At 41.3% G+C, this 22,234-nt stretch overlaps 2 protein-coding genes across 7 annotated transcripts in view; one reads left to right on the top strand and one right to left on the bottom strand.

Moving 5' to 3' along the window:
- Nucleotides 1-7,165: 7,165 nt before the first annotated feature.
- RAG2 (recombination activating 2) lies at nucleotides 7,166-8,928 on the bottom strand. Its single transcript, XM_040067984.2, has one exon. It carries the CDS (start codon nucleotides 8,926-8,928, stop codon nucleotides 7,324-7,326), a length of 1,605 nt encoding a protein of 534 aa, XP_039923918.1. The 3' UTR covers nucleotides 7,166-7,323.
- A 304-nt stretch (nucleotides 8,929-9,232) lies between these two features.
- IFTAP (intraflagellar transport associated protein) overlaps nucleotides 9,233-22,234 on the top strand; it is a 39,322-nt gene continuing 26,320 nt past the window's right edge. The window contains exons 1-3 of one of the 6 annotated variants that reach the window (XM_058421226.1): nucleotides 9,275-9,357; nucleotides 13,431-13,505; nucleotides 20,343-20,501. In XM_058421226.1, coding sequence (XP_058277209.1) covers nucleotides 20,390-20,501 — 112 coding nt within the window. In that variant the 5' untranslated portion in view covers nucleotides 9,275-9,357; nucleotides 13,431-13,505; nucleotides 20,343-20,389. Of the gene's footprint in view, nucleotides 9,358-13,430; nucleotides 13,517-20,342; nucleotides 20,502-22,234 lie in introns of all 6 variants that reach the window. The other 5 variants (XM_040068688.2, XM_040068687.2, XM_058421224.1 and 2 more) reach the window with 5 other exon arrangements.

Raw genomic sequence — 22,234 nt, 5'->3', positions numbered from 1 at the left:
AATGGTCTGAGGTTTGTTTTGTAGTACCTTGTTCACATTGTTTACTATGTCTTTAAGGGTCTGGCCTTTACCATTTATGGACAATTAAAAAGTAGAACTAAGAGCTAGTAATTAGTACAAATATTAATGTTATCCTAATTATTCCTTTCTTTTGGTTTCAACTAATTAAATCACTATTTTAAAAATAGTCTGTAGTTTAGGATTTTAGTTTAACATGATTTCTTTAAACATAATTTAACACAATGTCAAAATCTGCAGTTGGAAAGAATGTCTTTTTTTCTAAGCAGTCATGAGGGCTACAGCATTTTCTGGATGGTGTATCATGTATATCTGCACTTACTGAGTGTTCATTTCTAGATTAATTTTCTTTTATATTTCTTTAAAAATAAAGAATATAGTGTAAAAACTAGTTTTACGTAAGTATTACTCTTTACCAATAAATGCAGAACACAAATAGAGCTGTCGCCTAGGGAGTAAAAACAGTAGGTATAAAGAACGTTCTCTAGCAGCTATAGATTTGCAGATATAATTTTCATATTTGGTCAGCATGTATTTCATTATACAAATAGTTGCACAGTTTTCTCTTTTCTCTGGATGAATATTTGGGACAGCTGTTTTACCTTATGTTGTATCCTTGAGTTTGCTTGAATAAATTAGGGGTTTGTTTAACAATCTTGACTCATCTCATGGTGATTTGCACTCCATTTAAGTGGTATATAGAGTTTTCATTGCCTTTTGCACAGGAATGAATTTCAAGTAATTCAAAGTCATCCATAGCAATGCATTGTTATCGATACGCATACGTGTCATGGAGCGAGGGACCAGACTTTGTTAATTTTGCACATGTAATTTTGGTGATTCTTCCTGAAACATTGTCCAGTTCCAAACTCACTTTAACAGACTGCCGATACAACAGCAAGTGATTGGTCTCACTGTCTTCAAAAGGGCTGGGAAAGTTTGATTCTTGTACGTATGATTCCTTAAGACAAGCCTGACATCCTGGGGTAACTCATCAAAGTGAACTAAATGTGAGTGGGGACAGAGGAACACAGTGCCATGTGGCAGTATTCTTTTGTGAGATATTTTAAGCTATAAAGTCGCATTTCACACTTAACCAGCTCTGGGCAGGACAGCTGACACAGAGAGGTACTACTATTTTTTTTTTCCTTCGCTCTTTTTTTCAAACTTGAATCTAGTTTAATCTTCTATTCCCCCGTTGTTGACATCTTTCTGTAAATCAGTTGAGAATTTTGAGCTCATTAGAAGAAACACTGAGAGGGTAGGTACCTGCAAGTGAAGCTTTTGTAAACAGAGCTGAAATAACAGTGCTGCATGCACACAGCCATGCACTGGAAGGCAAACAAATCCTGACTGCAGACAGGTGCATCATTTGGTTCTGCAGCCGGTTGTTAAGCTTTCTGACTTTGAAGAGGCTTTAGAAATATGGAGAGACTTCTATTCATGGTACTCTTTCAAACCTTCACATTCTCTTTTTACATTAATAACAGGTACAAATCCTTCAGTAATTCACAGTACATAATTACCACCTTGTTCTGAAATTGTATTAACTGTAGTTTTCATACAATCATATTATGTACCTTGTTTTGTTTGGTTTTGTTTTATTCCAGGGTTTTGTATTGTGAATTGCCATGTTAAAAATTATGTGATCTATGTTAGAAGCCATGATTCTGCTATCACATGTTTTTCTTCCTCAGGAATAATTCTATTGTCTTTAAACAAGTGAGCTTTAATTTTTAGTCAGGTAGTTCAGAAACAAACTCGAGATATTTAGAGGACCCCAATTTCTGACTACACAGAGTATTTCCATTGTTTCACTGCATGGCTTCATAATTTTACTTTTTCTTACTGTATTACAGTTTCTTATTTCATTAAACCAGTTTAAAATAAAGGTCATAAATATTTAAGTTTCTGAGTTTTTATTTCTTACAGTTTTTCAACGATGCACATAATTTCCTGGTGGTAGTCTTAGTTTTCATTTAAATTGTGGATGTTTTTCACAGTTTGGCTGTTCTAATACCCAGAGGCAGATTCCAGCCATGTTCTGGAAGCCACTAAATTAACACAAATGCAGATTACTCTGTGAATCTCAGCAGTCCTTTCAGCACCCTTCCTCACAGGCAACTTTTTGACAGAACACTAAACTGATATAAAACCAGTTTTATTTAGTCTGTAAATGTCTTTGGTTCATTTACAAATACTTTCTAGATTTTATGTAAAATCAGCCTTACACTGTTATCACTATGCTAATACATTAAGTGTCTTTTGCATCAAAGTTTGGATCCTCTTTAGAGGTTAAGCCGTAAAGATTAGTTCCAATCTACCTTCCAGTCCATTATTTGTAGCTTAGCTTTATTCTACTTCAGAAAAAAATCTTTATTTCTTCCTTACAGTGATATCTACAGGTTAAGAGATTTATGTAAACCAACTGGTTTGAATGGAACTAATGACGAGCAAATTAAGCTACCTGATTTCCTGGGTAATCAGATAACCAGACATGTAATATCTGGACTTTATATCACCAACTTAGCTTTTTCATCCAACTTCAAGTAAAAAAATTGTTGGAAGAAAAAATCAGAATCCATATAAAGCAAAAACCTAAGCCTCAGACAGTTTTCTGGTAAATTAGGATGATATAACTCCCTTACTCCTAAATCTGTAATAACTGACTGAATTTTACTTTCCATGTACTCCTGTGGGGATAAGATGAATAATAATTGAGGCCTGTCATAGCTCTTCACCGTACTGCTTTAGGGGACTGAATATGGTGTAATTGTCAAGCAGCTGACCAGCTGCAACTACTAAGGTTTTCCTTAAGTGTTTATGGAGCTTTTGTACCTTTTTCATCAAGCTTAATATTGTCCATGATACAAAAAGACACATTAGAGAGGATTTAATTAAAAGCCTTTCTAGCAGCATCAGGGGAGATGTCAAGAGGTTAATTTTTAATACTCTTTCTCTGCAGATGGGCATTCTGGGCGAGTGGACAAGTAATTACCACTTCTACAAAGGAGGTTCTGCACATCTGTGGAATGGCCTCAGTGCCCTGTTCTTCCTGTACATGTTTATGCATTGAGAAACTGGAGAGCTTATAAGGTTATTGTCTTGCTTTTTTCTAAAGTAAATATGGGCTCCAGTGCCACAGTTTTTGAAGTAGAGACAATAAAATGGAGTTTGATTTTCAAAGGCTCAAGCCTTTCCCAAAAGTTAGTCTCATTTGAAATGGAATAGGGTCGGAAATCAAATACAAAGGGAGCTCTAGCCACCAATCATGAAAAAGAAGTAAGCCAATCCTTCTGTCTGTAATACATAGGGTCCAGCAGTAAATAACTTAACACATTTCTTTTCAATCTGAGTTCAATATTTTCCTTCTTCTTTGAGCTCCCACTTGCATTATTTCCATCCTTTCAAAGGTCTATTGGTGCAATGAGTCACTCTGAACTACAACACATGTTTTAGTGCTACCAGTAAAGTTTGCTGTGCTTTTCCTGTAAATTAATAAGGTACTTCAAGGTCCAAGCACCTTTCAATAGCAGTAAAATCCGTATTATCAGCTTCTCATAGAAGCTGATAATAGCAATACAGCGTTACTAAAATGTGCCTGGGAACCATGATGCTGCTTACTGTGGTTACAAAACACACAGGCCAATTGGATGGAGATACAATAGAGATTTACTTCTGCACTTAAATCTACTTCATTTTATCTGTTAATTCTAACCTGCCTGAGCAAGAAACATTTTGTATTGATTAGCTGGTTTTGAAGACAATGAATGCTTTTGAAGTACATGACTCAGGAAATTAGGTACTTTCTGCAATCTTGAATGCTATGTCAAGTGTCTTCTTTATAGGCTGAAGTTTGTAGATCTATTTATGTACAAGTCCTTTCAAATATTTTCTTTTTACTTAGAACTTCTTTTTCCTGCAGTAGCTACAGTCTCTGAGATGTGATATAATGCCGCTTGTACAGCCTTTCACTGTGAAGTTGGCACATGGTTTAACCAAGCAATTTCCCCCTCCTACTCAAATAAACTGTGGCAGTGCATGTTCTATTTTATTTGTTCTATGTAATTTATACTGAGTTTTGTATTGGTTTGTTCCAATGTATCCCCCAGTTTCGATAATGTTTCCATCCCCACATGTTTGTTATATTATCCCCGGTTATCTGTCCATCATTCCACTCCCCAACCTGTCCCTGTCAATCCCCTCTCTCTCCTCTTGGGTGCCCTTGTCTGTCACTTCGGGGCCCTTCCCTGGCTTCTGGAAAGATCCAGGGAGGGCGTTGAGTGATAGGCTGGTACCCAGGAAGTCCCCCTCCTCCCTCTTGTTATCGGTTCAATGTTCAGGAGCTAACACCCGTTGTTACACCCCCATATCCCCTGATTGGCTGACCCATTGTCACCACCCCTGGATCCTGCCCCGGTTAAAAGATCGTGCGCAGCTCTGTTCAGGGCTCTCTCTGGGCAGCAGTCGTCAGAGGCGGAGCTCCCTGCTGGTCTCCCCTCCAATAAACCATCTTTAACCCTGCACAAGAGAGTCAATCCCTTATCCATCGCCACGGTCGTGCCTCCAACGAGTCCTGTCGTCGGCGTGGGGAACCAGGGCCCCACAGGGAGGAGGTTGCTTGCCCAGCCTGCAACCCCGACCTTACTCGCGTAAGCCGCAGTGCGAGGCTGAGCTAGCCTGTGGTCAGCGCCTGCCGAGCGCGAGGGACACTGCAACAATAAACCCTACATTAAAAAAACCCAAAAGAACTCCAAAACCAAACCAACCAAACAAACAAACAAAAAAAATGCACAACAAAAAACCACAGTTCAAATATACGATACACTTATGTTATGGGCCCAATGAAGTATGACATAAAGTTTGACTGTGAATTGCTTTTTTTATAGCCACAGCGTTAAGTAAAGAACAACAGCTCAGGTAAGAGCTGGAAGGGGCCACAATGTGTGCTTGTGCTTGCCACATGCCGAGCATCTACTCTCAGCTCCTAGGGATTCAGGGAGTCACTGCAGCTGCAGGAGTCAGTTCTGGAAATTCAGAAGTGCACCCAATGTGCTGCAACCACACCACCAGTGCCTGAGCCACAAGGCTTTATCTCAGGCTAAACATCACTTCTGCTAGGCCAATGTCAAGCTTTCCCATTACAAAATATTTCCATCCTTTTATTTGTCTGCACTAGCAGACAAATTCGTCATACAGTGTGCTGTCCAAGGAACATAAGATAATGACAGTCACTGAGAGAGGTAACAGGCAAAAACTCAGACTGGGTATTGCCAAAGAATTCAAAAATTATGGGGAGCCCAGTAATTCTGGGGAGTCCTTTGTCATTGTAAAATGGCATTGTGGTAAGGGATGGAGTTTTGTTGTGTGAGTATATTGTCCCTTTTTGTTGAGATGATGAGGCTTTAATGTAGCTGTGGATTTTTTTGGTTGTGCATGATGAAGATACATTTTAATGACAATTCAGCTCTCTAAGACCTATGATTAACCTACAAAAGGGGACACTGACTATTGAATTTCACTAGTTTGAAGGGACTTTACATGAACTTACTCCTTGGAAAAACTTATAGTACTATATACTCTGAGCTTACATAAAGTAACATGGGAAGCTGGCATTGAAATCTATGAATTTATACCCATATCAGGCTGTAGAGAGGGCAATCAGGGTGATATACTTCCCCTTTAGAAGTTCAATCCAAACTCTGAGCTCCTTCAGCACATGAAAAGTTTGTAAATGGAAACACTGTACGGTTGCCTTTTCTTTGCTGTTGACTTGGGGTGGTAAAGTTTTAAGGGGAATACTGCACAGACACATCTGTGTCGACAGAAATACTGTGCTCCACACACTGTTTTGTAAAGGAGGGGCTGCTCAGGGTCTGCACATAGTGATCAAATAGCTGACAGCTGCGCCTGTCTTTCTTTTTTATTCAGGGATCCAGCATGAGAGTTGGACTGTGAATACTGAGCTATTATTGTTGGCTCACAAATGTTGAGCTACTCGTATTGATTTTCTGAAAAGATGTTTGGAGCAGCAAGAAGAATAAAAAATAAAGTCAAGAATGATTGGCTTCACAAATAGCCAATAAAAGAATCCACAAAAATCTTAGTAAACTCTTGGGCTATTCAACCTTGACAATGTCCTTTTCAATCTGAATCCAATCTTCTCCTCATGTTTTGAGCAGCCAACCGCATTTGTTTCCACGCTCACAATGCTTCACTGGCTCAATGAATCACTCTGAGCTACAGTTTGCACTTCTAAGCTTTCACACTTCTACACAGTCACCCTGGGAAAGCAGAGAAAGAAGTGGGTAGTGGAGGACCTGGAGTAAATGATAAAAGTCCTGTTCATCAGAAGGAATTTCTTCTGAAGTCAATGGGAGCTCACAGCATGGGGCAGCTTCAAGCTAGACCCCTTATCAGGCCTCATATAGACCTCCCAAGCATACATGCTGTCCTTTTGTAAACTTTAGGATTTACAGTATTTAATTTACCCATGAATACATGAAAATACACAGTCATTTTTATACTAAACTTTATTACCTTACCAAGTTTTTAAAAATACAAACACAAAGCAGTTGATGATCGCAGTAGTTTAAAAAAAAAGCAATGTAATTTTTATTGTGAGATTATGTTTCACAACTGTAGCCAAAACTGACATATAGTCATTCCATAACTCTCAAAATAATAATAAAAAAAATTATCCAGAATTAAATGCTCCATATGTAAGCTTTCCACAATGGAAGTCCCTGAAGAAAACTGACCCTCAGTATCTGAATATTTCATTATTTCTGACACAAAAGACGTAAACCACATACTTTTGTTTAAAATCAGAGTAATTATTCTCATTTTATTTAATTTCACCAACACAAAATGGGAGTAATTCAGCTATAGATTAGGTCAAATATTTCTAGAACTACTGACTAAGATAAAAAATTTAAACAGGCAATATAATGTTCTTTATGGACAGATGGTAACAGCACTGAGTACATAGAATAATGTCTTATCCTACCAGCAGTTCCATTAAACTTACTGAGGAGTAAGTTATAACTTAAAATTCAGCACACAGTTTACCAGTGTCTGGCTGTGTGTTTGCACAGTGCCCTCTAGGACGGGGTCCCTGTCTGGGTATTACAAAAATACACGTAAGAGACAGAAAAAATTAATGTGATTTGAAATTTAACAAAAACATTGAGATAAGTGAAATAAGATCTCTTCAAACACCAATAACCCACTTTGCTTCAACCATTGTTGCCTTTGTCTGTGATTTCATTTCCTCCCAGGTGAATACAAATCAGCAGTGTAAATCTATTCAAACAGTCTCCGAAGAAAGGACTTTTTAGTTGATGTTGATAACTTCATGGTCTTCTTTTTGCGCAATGGTTTCATGGGTGGCTTTTTCAGGCCCACCACCTTTTGGGGAGTTTGTAGCCCTTTATTAAGGTCAACATGCTTGTTGCAGAAGTACTTGACATTTGCTTCTGAGAGACGCAGAAGTGTGGTCTCCGAGAGATCCATACACTGCGCGTGGACCCAGTGGCCAGACCCACTAGAACATAGGATCATTGCAGGCTTGTTGAGTTCTGTCGAATAGAAAGGGACCCAGGTGTTAATGTCAATGCTGCAACTGGTACAACAGGTGATCCAGTAGCCTGTCTCTGATTCATCCTCTTCATCATCTTCATTGTAAGTATCAGCATCATCAGCATCAAAGCTATTGGCTTCAGCACTAAAACAAAACTCCTCCGAATCTTCAAGTGGAGCAGTGTCTCCAGCATCTTCACTTGACGTCTGGCTGCAAATTTGTGTTATCAATTCTTCTTCCTTATCCTCTTCTCTTTTGCACCTCAAAATGTAGAAGTAGTTTGCATCTGGGATTATTTGTTTGTTGGCCCCTGGAATGCCCAGCAAAACAGACCCTTTACCCATATCACAGCCAAACCACATTCTGCAGTGTTTAATATCTGGTGTCCACTCTGGGCTCACACTTTCAACAATCTCTATCTTACTATCTTCCATTACTATGGTGTTACACACCAGCCGTTTCTGGTTGTCTGAGTGGTAGCCACCAACAAGGACAAATTCAGCGTCACTGATCTGGGTCACTATAGCACTTGACACTGATATCCCCCCTGGCAGGATGGTGCAGGTCACAGCTGGGCTGCCCAGGGGCAGATCAATTTTTAGCTTGTACAAGTTGGGGGACCTGGTGTTATTCTGAAGTGAGTGGCCTCCCAAGATGTAGATTGTATCATCTCTGGCAATTGACACGTGGAAAGAAAGTCCATCTTGAAGCTCTGGAAGCATGTATGATGTACAGCATCCAAACTCAAAATCAATGAGAAACACGGATGGCTCACAGTCGACTACGCTGTTCCATTTCTCAGTGGTTCTTTGTGCAAGAGGAGTATACGTCCTCCCTCCAAACAGAACACTCATGCTTTTCCCCCGGCTATGAACTACATTAATTGTATGCCCATATCTAGCTTCAGGGACATCTCCACCCAGGTCTTTCTCAATGCATTGGAATGTTATTTTCTTGCTAGTTTTGCTTACTAGACTCATAAAGTAAACCTTATCAGAAAGTTCATTGTTAGGTGTTTTACCACCATGGATGATATACTGGTACTCATCAGCCCTTGCATCGCTTCTGAGCGTACAAAGAGCAGGGTAGCGGAGAGGGGGAAGGTAACACGATTCTTTAGAGAAGAAGGCAGGTTTCATTTTGAGCTCATTCTGCTTTATATCGAGGAGGAAAACACCAGTGGGGCAGGATCTCTTTGGCCATCCTTTCTGACCAAAAAAGAAAACGTGCCCATCAAAATTCAGGAGCGAGAAGCCCGGCTGAAGTAAGGATGAGTTACTGACGGTGGATACCATCTGCAGGGACATTCTGTCTGTTGACTGGGCCATACTGTGGCTGAGAAAACAAAAAACCAAAACAAACAGATCAAACATGCATTAGAACCTACCACAAACATTTAACAGAACTTGAATAAATCCCATGGTAGAAGTTCTAAATCCTATGCTCTGCAGTTCACTCTCTGAAACCCACTAAGACACGCTTTCCTGCGTCTCAAGACATGAATCAAGCACGAGGCGCGCACCGTTGCCGGGGTACGTCGGGAATTGTGCGCACCCACGGGCTGTTGGCACATGGAGCCCGCCCACGGTGCGGCCGAGGCCTGCGCTGGGGCGGCTTCCCGGGGCGGGCGCGGCCGCTCCCGCGGGCTGCTGGGGCCGGTAGTCCTCGCTGGGTGCCCGGCCCGGCCCGGCCCGGCGCCGCTTGGCTCGTCCCGGCCGTGGGGACTCGGGATCGGCTGGCTTACAGTGCCAGCGGCGGTGAGTGCGGCCGCGGGGCCGGGGCCGCTCTGCTGGAGGCGGGGTCCGGCCCCGGCGCGCCCGGGGCGGAGGGAGCAGCGCCGGAGATGCCACAAGTCGGGATTTCCCGCCCGTCTGTCGCCCCGAAGCGGCCGGCGATGCCGGGCTGGGGACTCCCGGCTGCCGCAGGCCCGGGGCCCCGAGTGCCGGAGCCTCGTCCGGCGGGGCTCGGGCTCGCCCGGGGCGGCAGGAGCCCCCGGCCCATCCCGCTCCCGGCCGGGAACCTGCCCCGGGGGGCCGCCGTCAGTGGGCGGGAGGGCGGGCGTGCGCGGAAAGTTTCGATTGCACCTTTTGTTTACAAGGAAAACGTCAGGATTTGTTGACTGCGTTTAGAAGCAGGAGGTGCCCGCTGTCTTTGCAGCCGTGCCGGGCTGGCTGGAGCGGCAGGGGCCGCGGGTGCCGGGGTGAATCTCACGCCTGTGCTGAACAGCCCAGTCGGGGTCTCGGGCTTGCGAGTCCCGCGGCCGAGGGGCTTCGGCGTGCTCGAATCCGTGGTCTTTCATCCCTGCGCTTTGCTCATGCTTTCATGAGCAGTTTTCAAGGGGTGTTTTTTACTCTTATAAACCTGTTTGTTTGAAGACTGAAAGGAGTTTATGTAATCAGCCTGGATATTGACTGCGAAAGCTTTGGAGAGCACAGACACCTTGGGGGTAAATAACTGGCAGCGTCCTTTGGTGACAGCAGACTTGTGCCCTTTAGTAAACATCCAAGTTCTCTGTCCCAGCCTTTGCGAAATCCCCAGAATTTAAAAGTGTGAACTAAATAGTAGGGAAAAAAAAAAAAAAAATCCTACATTTTAAAATGAAATTACTTCCCCCCCTTTAAATCTTTAGGATTCATATTTTCCTTTAGGATTCATATTTTCCTTGTTGCTGCCTTTCATTTTGCTGTGACAACGAAAAACAAGACACATAGGGTTTCTTTTTTAAGGAAGGATTTGGTATCTTCTAGTGACATCAAAACCTGGGGGGATCTGAACAACATAGTGTAGAGGAAGAGTCGGTGTAAAAACATGGGGACTGATGACACACTTGACTCCATCAGTTGCCATTTTGTACCATATTGCTGCACTGCTTGTCTGCAAACTGGTATGGGAATTGCTGTGCTAAAATAGGGATCTGCCGTGGAATGCTTTTCAAAGATGAGGTGTTTTCAGGCCAGAGCACACAGACAGGGTAGGCATAGCCGTTACTGAGTCTGTTTGAAAAACATGGAACGGCTGGCTGATGTTGTGGAATCATCCAAAGATCATGGTTGAGTTCTGTTCACTGTATAGCTTAATGTCTCTGCCCTGAAGGTGGTATTTTTTCCTACAATTAGATTTCTTTTTAGAAGTACTGCACTGTGGGTGAAGTTCGGTTATAAGTTAATTAAGTTAGTGAACCATTTTCTGAGCATGTCAGTATACACAGCAGGTTTTGTCCTTATTATGCATGAGGAAAGACTGAGGAAGTTATTTACCTTCAGGTGATATGCTAAACAGGAATCTGCTGCTTGTTTCTTACAAGCATTCAAAAATGGCATCATCAGAGGAGCTTGCACTGGGTTAGGTTTACTTAATTAGATGTCATATGTCTCTTCTTTCATATTGTACGGTTACTTAGCTTGTTTGGTTTTACAGGATCGTTAGAAGAGTAAAATGTCTTCTATACTGAAGATGCCATAAGAGAATTTCTGTTCTGTATGAGAAAAGTAGAATTCTTTATCTTGTACCACCCCTGTTCTTCATATGACTTTATATTTGAAGTCTAACGAGACTATTAAAAGTGGCAAACAGTTTAATTGACATATTGGTATGCTTCTTGTATTTTTACATACACTTAAAGAATCTCCAAATAGGACAGTTATTAGTGTCTGCAATGTCACAAACTCTTTCCCAAATACTGAGCAGTACTCAGTTCTGAAGAATTTACTGTCTGAAGAGTCTGCAGATACAGAGTGGAGAGAGATCAGTAAAAATTATTTGATTGATAGACACACAGAACATACTGGTTAAGAACATTTAAAACAGACATCCTTGTCATCTCATAGTATTTTTTGAACTTTACATAAGCAAACAGTTCAGTACGTAATGGAGGGAATATTTATATGAGATTTTTGGCCAGAATCAGCTCCTTAGAGCTACTGGAATTGCTTTGGCTTTCCGTGTATTTTCATGCTAATTACAGTGTGTCAATACAGTGTGGTTGCTCTTCGGCTGTGCTGACCTCCAGCTCTAACCTTCCAATACTGATTCCTTTGGGCCATGGCTCATCTAACCCTGAACAGCTTTGGGGAACCCAAAAGATCTAACCGTATAAGCAAAGAGTTTAAAGTGCTTTTTTGTGGCTTTATGCTAGAAACTGGAGTTGGATTAGCATTACAGCTAGTGCAGAGGGAAACAGACAAATGCCTTTGTTGTGGTGCTGGGGAAGAGACATTACAAGGAGTAAAGAGGAATGAGAAGAGGAGGGGGAGTTACGTAAACAATTACCAGTTATGATGACTTGAGTCATGCTTCATCATATTTGGTGTTTTTATAAAAGGTTAAGCTGTAAGGATTATACAAATAAATGAGAATTTCAGCATTATTTTTATAAGATCCCCATTTGAGAAGCAGTAGAGACCTGAGCTAGAAGCTAAGCTAACAGAAAGGAGAAAACTAATATTCTCCCCATGTTTATTTTAAAATCAAACAGTATTTTGAGCAGGTTTTTCCGGTAAGAGTTGTTTATATGGTGAAAAGAGATTATAAGGAATTCAGATTTAGATAGATGCATTGGGAGATAGTATATAGAAGGATCAAATGAAGAGAGAAGGTGTTTTTTAAAACCAGTAGCTAATGTAATTTGAAATGTGCTTACTATGGAAAGAGATCGACATAGTTACAATTTTGGGTGGTGAACAATTTCAGAAACCACATTAAGTTGTTCACAGAGAAGTACAGGATGAACAACTTTTAGAGACAGGGGATAGATAGCACTGGGTGACCTAAACAACAGATATTTTATATACCTTTGGACAGTCTTCCTTGTCTTCTAGCTTCTATGGAAGCAAGTCTCCCATTGCTTTGTGGCCTAGATCCTAGTAAATCTAGGCTTTTTGGAATGTCACTAGATGACAGTGTTTGGGCACTGAATCACTCCCAAACTGTGTTTATTATTTTTGTCCTCTTTGACCCTATGCAGAAATGGTTTGTTCACCTATGTGCTTTGCCTGTTACCCAGTTAGGCAACAAAAACATTCTAATCAGGAGAACAATGACTAATCAGTGCTGTTTAGTGTGACATCTCATATTTTTCACCATTGAAAGTATTATTCGTAATTTCACAGTAATTTGAATGCTGCAAAATAATGAATGATGAATGAGTTGATCTTACGAACTGCAGCAAACACAAAGAACCTTTTTTAGTTTATACAAAAATAAGACATTGGAGCTGTACTGATTGGACACTGAGAGAATGGAATACAGGATAACATGGAGTTTTATCTGGTAAATACCCATTGGTGACCATTAATTAGTTTGCAGTTATTTTGGTGTGAATGCAGATATCTATTATAGAATTAAATTGATTTTGCGATATTGTGGTTTTTTTTTTCTCTGACAGATCTGTCTTTTTCATTTCCAAACCAGAAAAGCATACCCCTGAAAAGCAAATGCTGTTTCCAAATTCTCCACAATCAAAATCATATCCAGACACACAGAGAAGTTTCAAGTCCTCCATAAAGAAGTTTAGGAGGAAAAATTTTATATAGTATTTCTCAAAACATTTGCTAACTGTATCAACCAAGTTTGCTTTGGGCAAAACAGTAATTTAGACATACCTGGCTGATAGCAGTTTTTTGCGTCCTCCGTAATCTTTCTGTGTAATTGGGATTCAAATGTGAGCAATGTGAGGAATCTTCTGTGACAGCACAGGAGGCTCGTGGCATGGAGAGACAGCCTGATGAAGGGGAATCTATCTGCTTAATTTGCAGATGTGCTCCTGAGAACTCGATCTACTGTGGCTAACTGGCTGTGACTGGTTTATTTTCCTTTCCTCTCTTGTCTTCAGATGGCACAACAAGAAACCCACCAGCCTCCAGAAGCTTTAACTCTTTGGTGTGGAACAAGCTCAGAGTGACAGCAGGTGCCTCTTAGGTTGTAAATATCTGCAGCATACGCTTCTTTATGGTTGAATTTTTTTACGCTGTTAAATCTAGCAATGTTGTGATCATCTTCAGAATTTTTCAGTGCTATTTTAAAACGTAATTTAAAATAAATATTGAGTTAAAAAATAATTTCAATAAGTCGTACAAGAAAACAACTCTTGCTGATTGGCATACTACTTTCCCCAGGAATGCTCTGCTGCAAGTGGGCAATGACATTGAAAGAGAGCAAAGGAAATGGCAAATGCATGCAGTTCACTGAGTGAGGGCTGACTAAAAATTCCAACTCAAAGTCCACTGAAATAATTAGAGGTGTCTTTTTGTTCTCCTTCAGTGGCCTTCTGATCAGACCTTGAAAGACTAATAAAACTTTGCACCCTTCTGTGGCATTTTTCATCAGTTTCGCAGCTTTCCTCCAACAACAAATAATGAGACGCTGGAAAGTCCACTGGGAACATATCCTTTCAACAGCTAGCAGTGCTGGGGCACAGAGGATAAGCCACTTGCATAACACAGCACAACAAATAAACAGAAAAACCTGGAAAACAATTTACTCTTCATAGCTCCCTGCTTTTGTTTTCCTGGCCCTACTTCACCCACTCCTGAGTTACAACATCTGCTGCACAGTATTTTAGAAACATCTCAACTCCCATTTGAAACTGCTGTGAGAATAGAAATAGAAGAAACTTGAAATGGAATTTGATTAGTACAGCAAAGCAAACACACCAAATGTTTGTGAAAATTGTCTTGAGACATTGAATAACTGTAATGCAGATAGGATGTCGTGATGTTTCTCATCTGAAATACAGCAGTGCTAAGGCACTGTGCCCTGTAGCATCCATATGGGCCTTTTCTGCTGAAACAAAGATAAAAGGAAACTGTAGTGCAGCATTGAATGCTGAAAAACTTCCCCTGAATTTAAGGGCATTCAGATCACATTTATTTCTACTTTCAGCAGGGCCTAAATAATACTTGATGGCTTCTTATCTAAGTGTTTGGTGTATTCTGAGCGTTGTTTGGGTCTGTGGTCCAAGATCTACTGGCAAAAAAATGCCAAAACAAATATTTAAGTGAAAAATCCAGTCCCCCATTGTGTCACTTTGATATTTTACATTCATTTTAGACTCTTTCTATCGGTTGACATGCCTTATATTTAGAAATTCTTTTTCCAGTTACTGTGGTTGAGAAAATGGAGAAATTAAAGTTTTTTGGCAGCAGCATGTCATTTTTGGATGAGGACATGGTCTGTCCAAAGTGATCTCTAACTGTCAATGACAAAGTGCTTTGGAGAAGTTGCAGCAAATAGATTCAGAATAATGTGTCTACATGGTAGGGAAATTATGTTTAAAACTGTCCTGGTCATAGCAAGAAGATCTTGGATTTCCATTATGAATTTAACTGGCAGAGAACCCACGTGAAAAGGAATAAATTGACTTTTTCCTTCACAATTTCTGTTTTAATAACATTGACAGAGATAGTATGTTTTCAGCAGATTGCTCACTGTTATGGAAATGCTTTATTTCACTTGATTTTCTTCTTCCACAATTAATTTCTTAAAGTAATATATTGTTTGCATCTTCTTCATCCCAAATCATTCCAAATTGCATTGAGATATTTCCAGGCTTTTCAGCATATTTTCTGCCAGTAAAACACAGTCATTTCTGAGCTGAGATGTAGCTGGCTTCCTGTGGGTTGCAGTAATGCACTCCAGCTCAGCAGGGAAAGGGAAGGCTGCCTTACTCATTTTGTGTAGGTTTTGCCAGCCAGAATGCAAATATGCTGGATACTTAGCCAGGACACACAGGCTGAAACCTGTAAAAAAGGGCACAGGGAATCCAGCATCCTACCATCTTCAATTTTCTGTCTCATCTAAAACTGACAGTAAACAGCATTTAACTTGTGAGGGAAAGCGCTTTATTTGGAGGGCTTATCTAAAATATCTGATTGAATCCAGCTGTGGTTTGACTGTCAGATCCTGGACAATCAGATTCCAGGGGGCAATGACTGCTGCAGTTTGGACGAAATGTTACCCTTGTCATGGGGCCTCCAGACTGTCTTTAAAGGGAGCAGTACTCTTGAAGCCATTGGAAAGTCATTAAAAAAAATTCTCAGGTACGGGACTGGCATAATAGCACTGAAATCCAACAGGATCAATATGCTTGCTTGCAATTAAAGCCCTTGGATGTATCCTTTAAAAGCTTTACGAGCTGGGCATGAGGCGCATGTTTTTGTCCATCTAAAAGTCAGCTCTCAGGTTCAGTAATGCACTCAGGCAAGCAGATGCAGCTCCCATCCGCAGGAATTGCTGATACATTAAGTGTGTGCCCTTAAGGCCTCCTGCTGAAGGCAATGGCAAACATCCAGTTGATTTTAACAGGATTAGCTGTCATAGATCACATTGAATTGCGAGATGTTGGAAGGACCCTCATCTGAAAGTTTTTGTCCTTTTTAACTTTTAGGTGTTTTTTCCTCCAGCTGGGTTGACCTGCACCTGCTTGTGGCCAGAATTTGGTGCCTTTGTGTTCACTCCTGGAGCTCTGCCTCCCCACAGGTGGTGGTAGCAGGGAGGAGGAGGGAGAAAAGTAGGGCAAGATAGTAGAGCAGGGAGGGCTTTCTTCTGCAACTGTAGATTTGCAGATGTCTAGACAAGACGGAGGCAGTTTTCTGCCGTCAGGAAAACGGATTGGCTCGAAGTGTTTTATGTCATTCTCGAGCAGGATTTCCCAGAATCATGCCTTTCGTCTGGCCTACTTTTAAAGCACCATCCTGCGATGTTTGTTAAGGCAGCAGCCACGGTCCATAGCTAGCAAGCATTTGTTAAGGGTGGGCCTGAGTTCCAGCTTTGCCTGCCTCTGTGCACCGTGGGGGCTGATGATATGCACTGCAGGCTCCAGCTCAGCGCCGTGGGTGTAGCAGTGCCCTGCTGACATCTGCTTTGGCAGTGTGGAGGAGACACAGCTTTTTGGGCCATTTCTGAGGCTGTTTCTGATGAGGCTGTGCTTTCATTGTTGCATAAGCTACTATGGCAGGCTGCCAAAAGGGCAATCCTGCATCCTTCCCTTGCTCGCACTGCACGTTCCCACTGTCCCCTTGTATGGACAATCGCAATCATACAGCTGAAAGGCAGATTGGAAAATATATCTTTAAAACAGGATATATGCATTTGCTGTGTTTACTCTCGGGTTTTGTATTTGTAGTTTATTTTGTCTGCCCAAGAGATGGACTGGAGTGTTAAACCAGGAGGTGAAGAGGAAGTGAAGGTGGTGGTGGCTTTTTTGGGAGCAGCCAGAACCTAGATAGACTTAAATTGATTCTGAGTGCATTTGTCTGCTAAAATCTCGTTCTTTTTGCAAAGCTGCTACCTCATTCTTCATTGCTGTGAGGATATTGTTAGAAGTGTAGTTACTTTGATAGCCCTATAGGGGAAAAAAAAAGGGGCATTGCCCAGTGGTAACAGAGTATAATATTTAAAAATAGTGTGTTTATGTTCAATCTGATTTTTGCAGACATAGATTATAAAATCTGGATAACAAGTGTACCTAGTGGATATTTTCCATGAACCTATGGGTGAGCTATTAAAAAACCCCATTTATTAATCAGTCTTTTTTTAAAATTGAGAATGACTTCTAGGAGACCAAATCCATAATGTGAAAACCTGACTTGAACCTATGCGAGAAATGCTAGTGAAGTTTTTTTTTTTCCCTGAAAAATTAAATTACGTAAAATTTAATTGAGTTTGTAGAGACAATTAGTTTACTGCTCTTGCCTTTAAAAAATACATAATCTTGATTTTTCTTTCTTTGCCTGTTGTATTTTAAAGGAACATAAAGCACTTAAAAATGCAACATAAACCAGGAAGTTTATATTCCACCACATTTTGTGTTATTTAATAGAATTAATCACTGTATAATTGAAATCATGCTAATACTCACTTGACCTACCTCCGTGATTCCATGCAGAGATTTCTGATTTGTCTTAAACTGCTGGGAAGAAGATTGTGTTTTGAGAAATAAAATTGATTTTGCACAATCTGCTGATGATCAGCAAGGCTTAATGAATGATTGCCTCAAGAAACCTCATTAAAGTCATTTGGATGGATGAGCGGGAGTGAAATGCAAAAAGAAGAAAACCTAGTTGCTGCTTGAATGCATCACTTACTGATATTTGACTCTAGAAGTATCCAAAGCCAGCACAAGGAAAGAATCAGATACCCTTGCTTTACTTTCCTTGACACTTCCAAGTTAGTTTTATTCCTTTGGGGAAAAAAGAAGATAAGTTTTTGATTTTAGTAGTATCCGTTCTTTAACAGAAGAATACAGTAATTTCATTCCTAGAAGTGTCATTGCATCAACTGTGTAAATTACAGAGGATATCAATCCATTACTGTGTATTTTTTAATTTTTTCAGGATAGTTTAAAGAAGTCATTGCCTTGAGGCTGTGAATTGAGTGATTACTAAAGCCTTTTACTTAGGTAGAACCTGCTGGTAAGCTCCTTAGCAAAGGTGAGAATCTTCTGGTCGGCCTGGTTTCAGCTGTTGACCTCACAAAACTTTTCTGTGACTGACATAGTGTAGTGATCATTTAAGAGAGACTCTGGAATAAAGTAGGTGGGAACCAGCAGAAAATAAAGTGGAATGAAAATGAAAAATATGAAAGCCATGATGGGTTGAGATAATTTTTTGAACACCCTTCCTATACCATCCGTTCCTAACCACATGTTCAGTTTCACAGGTAGTAGATATTCCCCACATACCATCCTCTGCATTTGCTTTTACTTAGGGCCATGCTGCAGCACCAGGCAGTTCTTGAAAATGATTGAAAAAAGGGAACAGGTAGTTCTGGCTGCCAGTGTCTCCTCTCTGTTGTCTGAGAGAGTGGCTGTTTTTTTGACAGAACCTAGGCTTTCATTAGGACCTAGCTGGTTTTTCCTCTCTGTGAGGAGATGATTCTTTAGACCTCAATAACAGCTGTGCAAAGGAATATCTGAAGTGAAGTTTCTCAAAATCTGTAGGAAGTAGAAGCTGCACAGCAGAGTAAGAATTGAGATAAATGATTTTGGTATCACCTGGTTTGGGTGCTGAATCTCAGGCTAGTGAACTGGTGACTGTGGAGCATGGCTTTCACAGACAAAGCTGTCATGCAGCTGGTTAAGGGTATGACTATGCCCCCAAATTGTATATTAATTTTCTAATTTCCTTGAGCATTTTAGAATGAATTAATCTAAGATTTGCTGTCAGCCTTCCACTAACCTATTTTTAAATAATTTAAATTCTTGGAGACTCATTTTTTTAATCTGCAGTTGGGAATAATATTTGTTTGCTCTTCCTTTTGGGGATGTTTTTATTTTGTTAGTGTTTGCAAGGGACTTGGAGATCCTAGACACTGAACTCCAAAGAAAAACAAAAAGTTACTACCTTTTTCTTGATTAGATATATTTATATTCTTTTACAGTAGCCTTACAAATCATGGCAGTATTTCAAGTCATGATTTTAATAACTTAACCATAATGAGGAATAGAAGGCACTGTTTACCTCTCAAAGCCCTGTAATATACATAAACAACTCTGAGAGTCTGGTGAGTTACATTCTCCTTGGTCAGTCCACAGAGAGTTCAATAATGGTTGGATTTTTGTAAAACATTAGAAAACTTAAACTTCAGGTCATGTGGATGGACACGTATTTTGATATAATCAGAACATTTGTCTTCCTTGGAAGCAGGCAATGCAACAAAATTAGAGTTTTGTGTTAGAAGTCATGCTTTATTTTCTTTCTGGTCTCCAAACAATTCTTTTTCAATCTTGTTTAACTTCAGTGCCAAGTTGGCAGCCTTTACGTAGTATTGTGGAAGTTTCGCTGAAAAATTAAACTTTCATTCCTAAAACCTGTTTCTTAGTGTTGTGGTAAATCAAGAGAGGAAACAGAGAAACAATGTTCAAATTCAATGCTTCAAATCAAGCACTTGGTCTGTAATGCATTCTTGCATCTTGATCAGGTTTATGTGTGCAAACTGACAGGGTGGGCTTATATGTATAAAAAATAAGTAATATGGGTAACTGTTCAGCATCGTGCAGCTGTTGACATGCATTTACACAGATTTTATGAGTTAGGGGCAAGGTTAACTTCATCAGGCTTCATTGAGGGCTGTTCAGGACCACTACTATCCATAGAGTCTGATAAGTGGTGAAGGTGGGTTGCAAAGCTGTTGCTGTGTGACTGGAGCTTCCTTCCTTCAGCTCTCAGCATTTGTTCTCTTCTCAAGAGTGTTCCTCACATTCCTGTGTGGCTGTCCAGCTCCAGCATGCTCTCCTGTCCTGTGTGCTGCCTCTGCACACACACACACACACACACACACACACACACACACACGTCATTGTGATTTAACGTGTGGTCCAAAATCAGTGTTTGTGGCTTTGATGGTACAGTGAGCGATGCACCTGGAGATCATGGATTCAGTCCAAAAGTTGAGTGTTCTTGTGTGTCCTGGTAATTAAATACAACATGCTGATGAGTGTCACTGTTTCTGCAAAGAAGGCAGGGGTTGAAAGACTGAACAACTTAAGGGAATGAACAACACCAAGAGAAACTGGCACTTCTGTGGCCCGTATTACCCAAGGTCTTAAATTTGCAGCATAAATGGTCACAATTTCTCCCTTTGTGAATTTTGGGAGAAATGTTGAGGGAAGTTCCACTGATGAGATCAGAACTTGACAAGATAAATAAAATTATGCTTTTTAATGCCCATCTATGTGAACTAGGGACTTTTCTGTTGATATGTTTTCTGCCTGCAGGTATATATAGCTCTTTCCTTTCTATTGCAGAAGCAGCCTACAGAAACAGATATACCTGTTCAACTCTCAAGGTGTGGATGATCATGGGAGAACAACTGTTAAAGAACAGCAGCATCCTTGATCAGTTTATTAATAGCCACGAGCAGTCATATGAAGAGTTTCTAAATACATTCACATATCTTTTGAAAGGTACGTAATATCCCAAATCTGCTGTTGCGTACCACAAACAGAAGAAAAGGTAAAAAGAGAAGCAATGGTATTTAGTATCGTGCTACTCACCTGCTTTGTGACTCTAGGCAAATCCCTGTGATGCTTTTGTTTTTCCACTCAGCAGTGGGAACCCTAAGGACAGCTTTCTACAGGTTGGTTCCCAGGCTGCCGTGTCTCTACAGGTGGTTAGCCATTTATGCTTGCTTTAGGGAGGCGGGGAGGACGTGCACTGTTTGGAAGGATAGATGTTCCCTGAGTACATCTTGCATTGTTTTGCTTGAGAAGTCTCCATAAAAGAAGAGCCTAAGGAAAGCACTTAATAGTGTGAGATGGCCTGAGATTAGGAGTGTGCAGTTTGGGTACTTTAACAGGTTTACTAACACTAGCCCACTGTGCTGTGCCTGTGTGTGTTCCTTCTACAAAGTGATTGCCTTCTATGATGAAACAACTACCTGGAGGGATGTTGATATTGTCTAAATTGATTTCAGCAAGGCTTTCAACACTGTCTCCCACAACATCCTCATAGGCAAACTCAGGAACTGTGGGTTGGCTGAGTGAACAGTGAGGTGGGTTGGGAACTGGCTGAGTGGCAGATCCCAGAGTGTCATGATCGGCAGCACAGGGTCTGGTTGGAGCCCTGTCACTGGTGGTGTCCCCCAGGGGTCAATACTGGACCCAGTCTTGTTTAACTAATTCATCAGTGACTTGGAGGAAGGGGCAGAAGCCTCTTCATCCAGCTCCCTGAAGACACAAACCTGGGAGGAGTGGCCCATAACCCAGAGGGTTGTGCAGCGCTTCAGAATGGCCTTGAAAGGTTGGAGAGACAGGCAGAGAGGGACCTTCAGAAATTCAAGAAGGACAAGTGCAGGGTCCTGCTCCTGGGGAAGAATAATCCCCTGCACCAGCATAGGCTGGGGGCCCAGCTCTTGGAAAGCAGCTCTGTGGAGAAGGACCTGGGGGTCCTGGTGGAAAACAAGATGTCCATGAGCCAGCAGTGGGCAAGAAGGCCAGTGAGATCCTGGGGTGCATTAGGAACAGCACTGCCAGCAGGTCGAGGGAAAGCCCTGGTGAGTGAGGCACATTTGGAGAGCTGTGTCCAGATCTGGGCTCCTCAGGACAAGAGAGACTTGGAGCTTGTGGAGTGGGTGCAGTGAACGACAACAAAGAGAACTGGGAGAGTGCAGCATCTCTCTCTTATCAGGAAAGGCTTGGCCTGTTCAGCCTCGAGAAGAGACAAATCAGGGGGAACCTTTTCCATGTCTGTGAGTATGTGACTGGAGGGTATCAGAGGATGGAGCCAGGACTTTCTCTGTGGTGCCAAGCAGTAGGACAAGAAGCAATGGGCAGAAACTGATGCACAGAAATTCCACCTGAACACGAGGAAGAACCAGTTTACTGTGTAGGTGAACAAGCACTGGAACAGATTGCCCAGAGATGTGTGGAGTGTCCCTCACTGGAGATACTCAGGATTCATCTGGAGACAACCCTGTGCCATGTGCTCTAGGGTGACCCTGCTTGAGCAGGAAGGTGGCCCACTGTGGTCACTTCCAACCTGATCCATCCTGTGCCAAGATAATAGGTAACTTGGGTAGAGGTAGCAGCAGAACATCAGACAGATGATTAGGCTGAACAGATCTCATGCTTTGCAGGTGAAATAAAAAGAGGAGCTTAACCTTGATCTGAGCATTGCTGAATGGCAGAATTCTAATTCT

Source organism: Hirundo rustica, chromosome 6 (genome assembly GCF_015227805.2).
Source record: "Hirundo rustica isolate bHirRus1 chromosome 6, bHirRus1.pri.v3, whole genome shotgun sequence".
NCBI lineage: Eukaryota > Metazoa > Chordata > Aves > Passeriformes > Hirundinidae > Hirundo > Hirundo rustica.
The sequence above is the reverse complement of the archived record's forward strand: the minus strand, read 5'-3'. Positions and strand labels throughout refer to the sequence as shown.

What these genes read in the sequence shown, in the direction of transcription:
- RAG2 (XM_040067984.2), bottom strand. Translation starts at nt 8,928, where the DNA reads ATGGCCCAGTCAACAGACAGAATGTCCCTGCAGATGGTATCCACCGTC.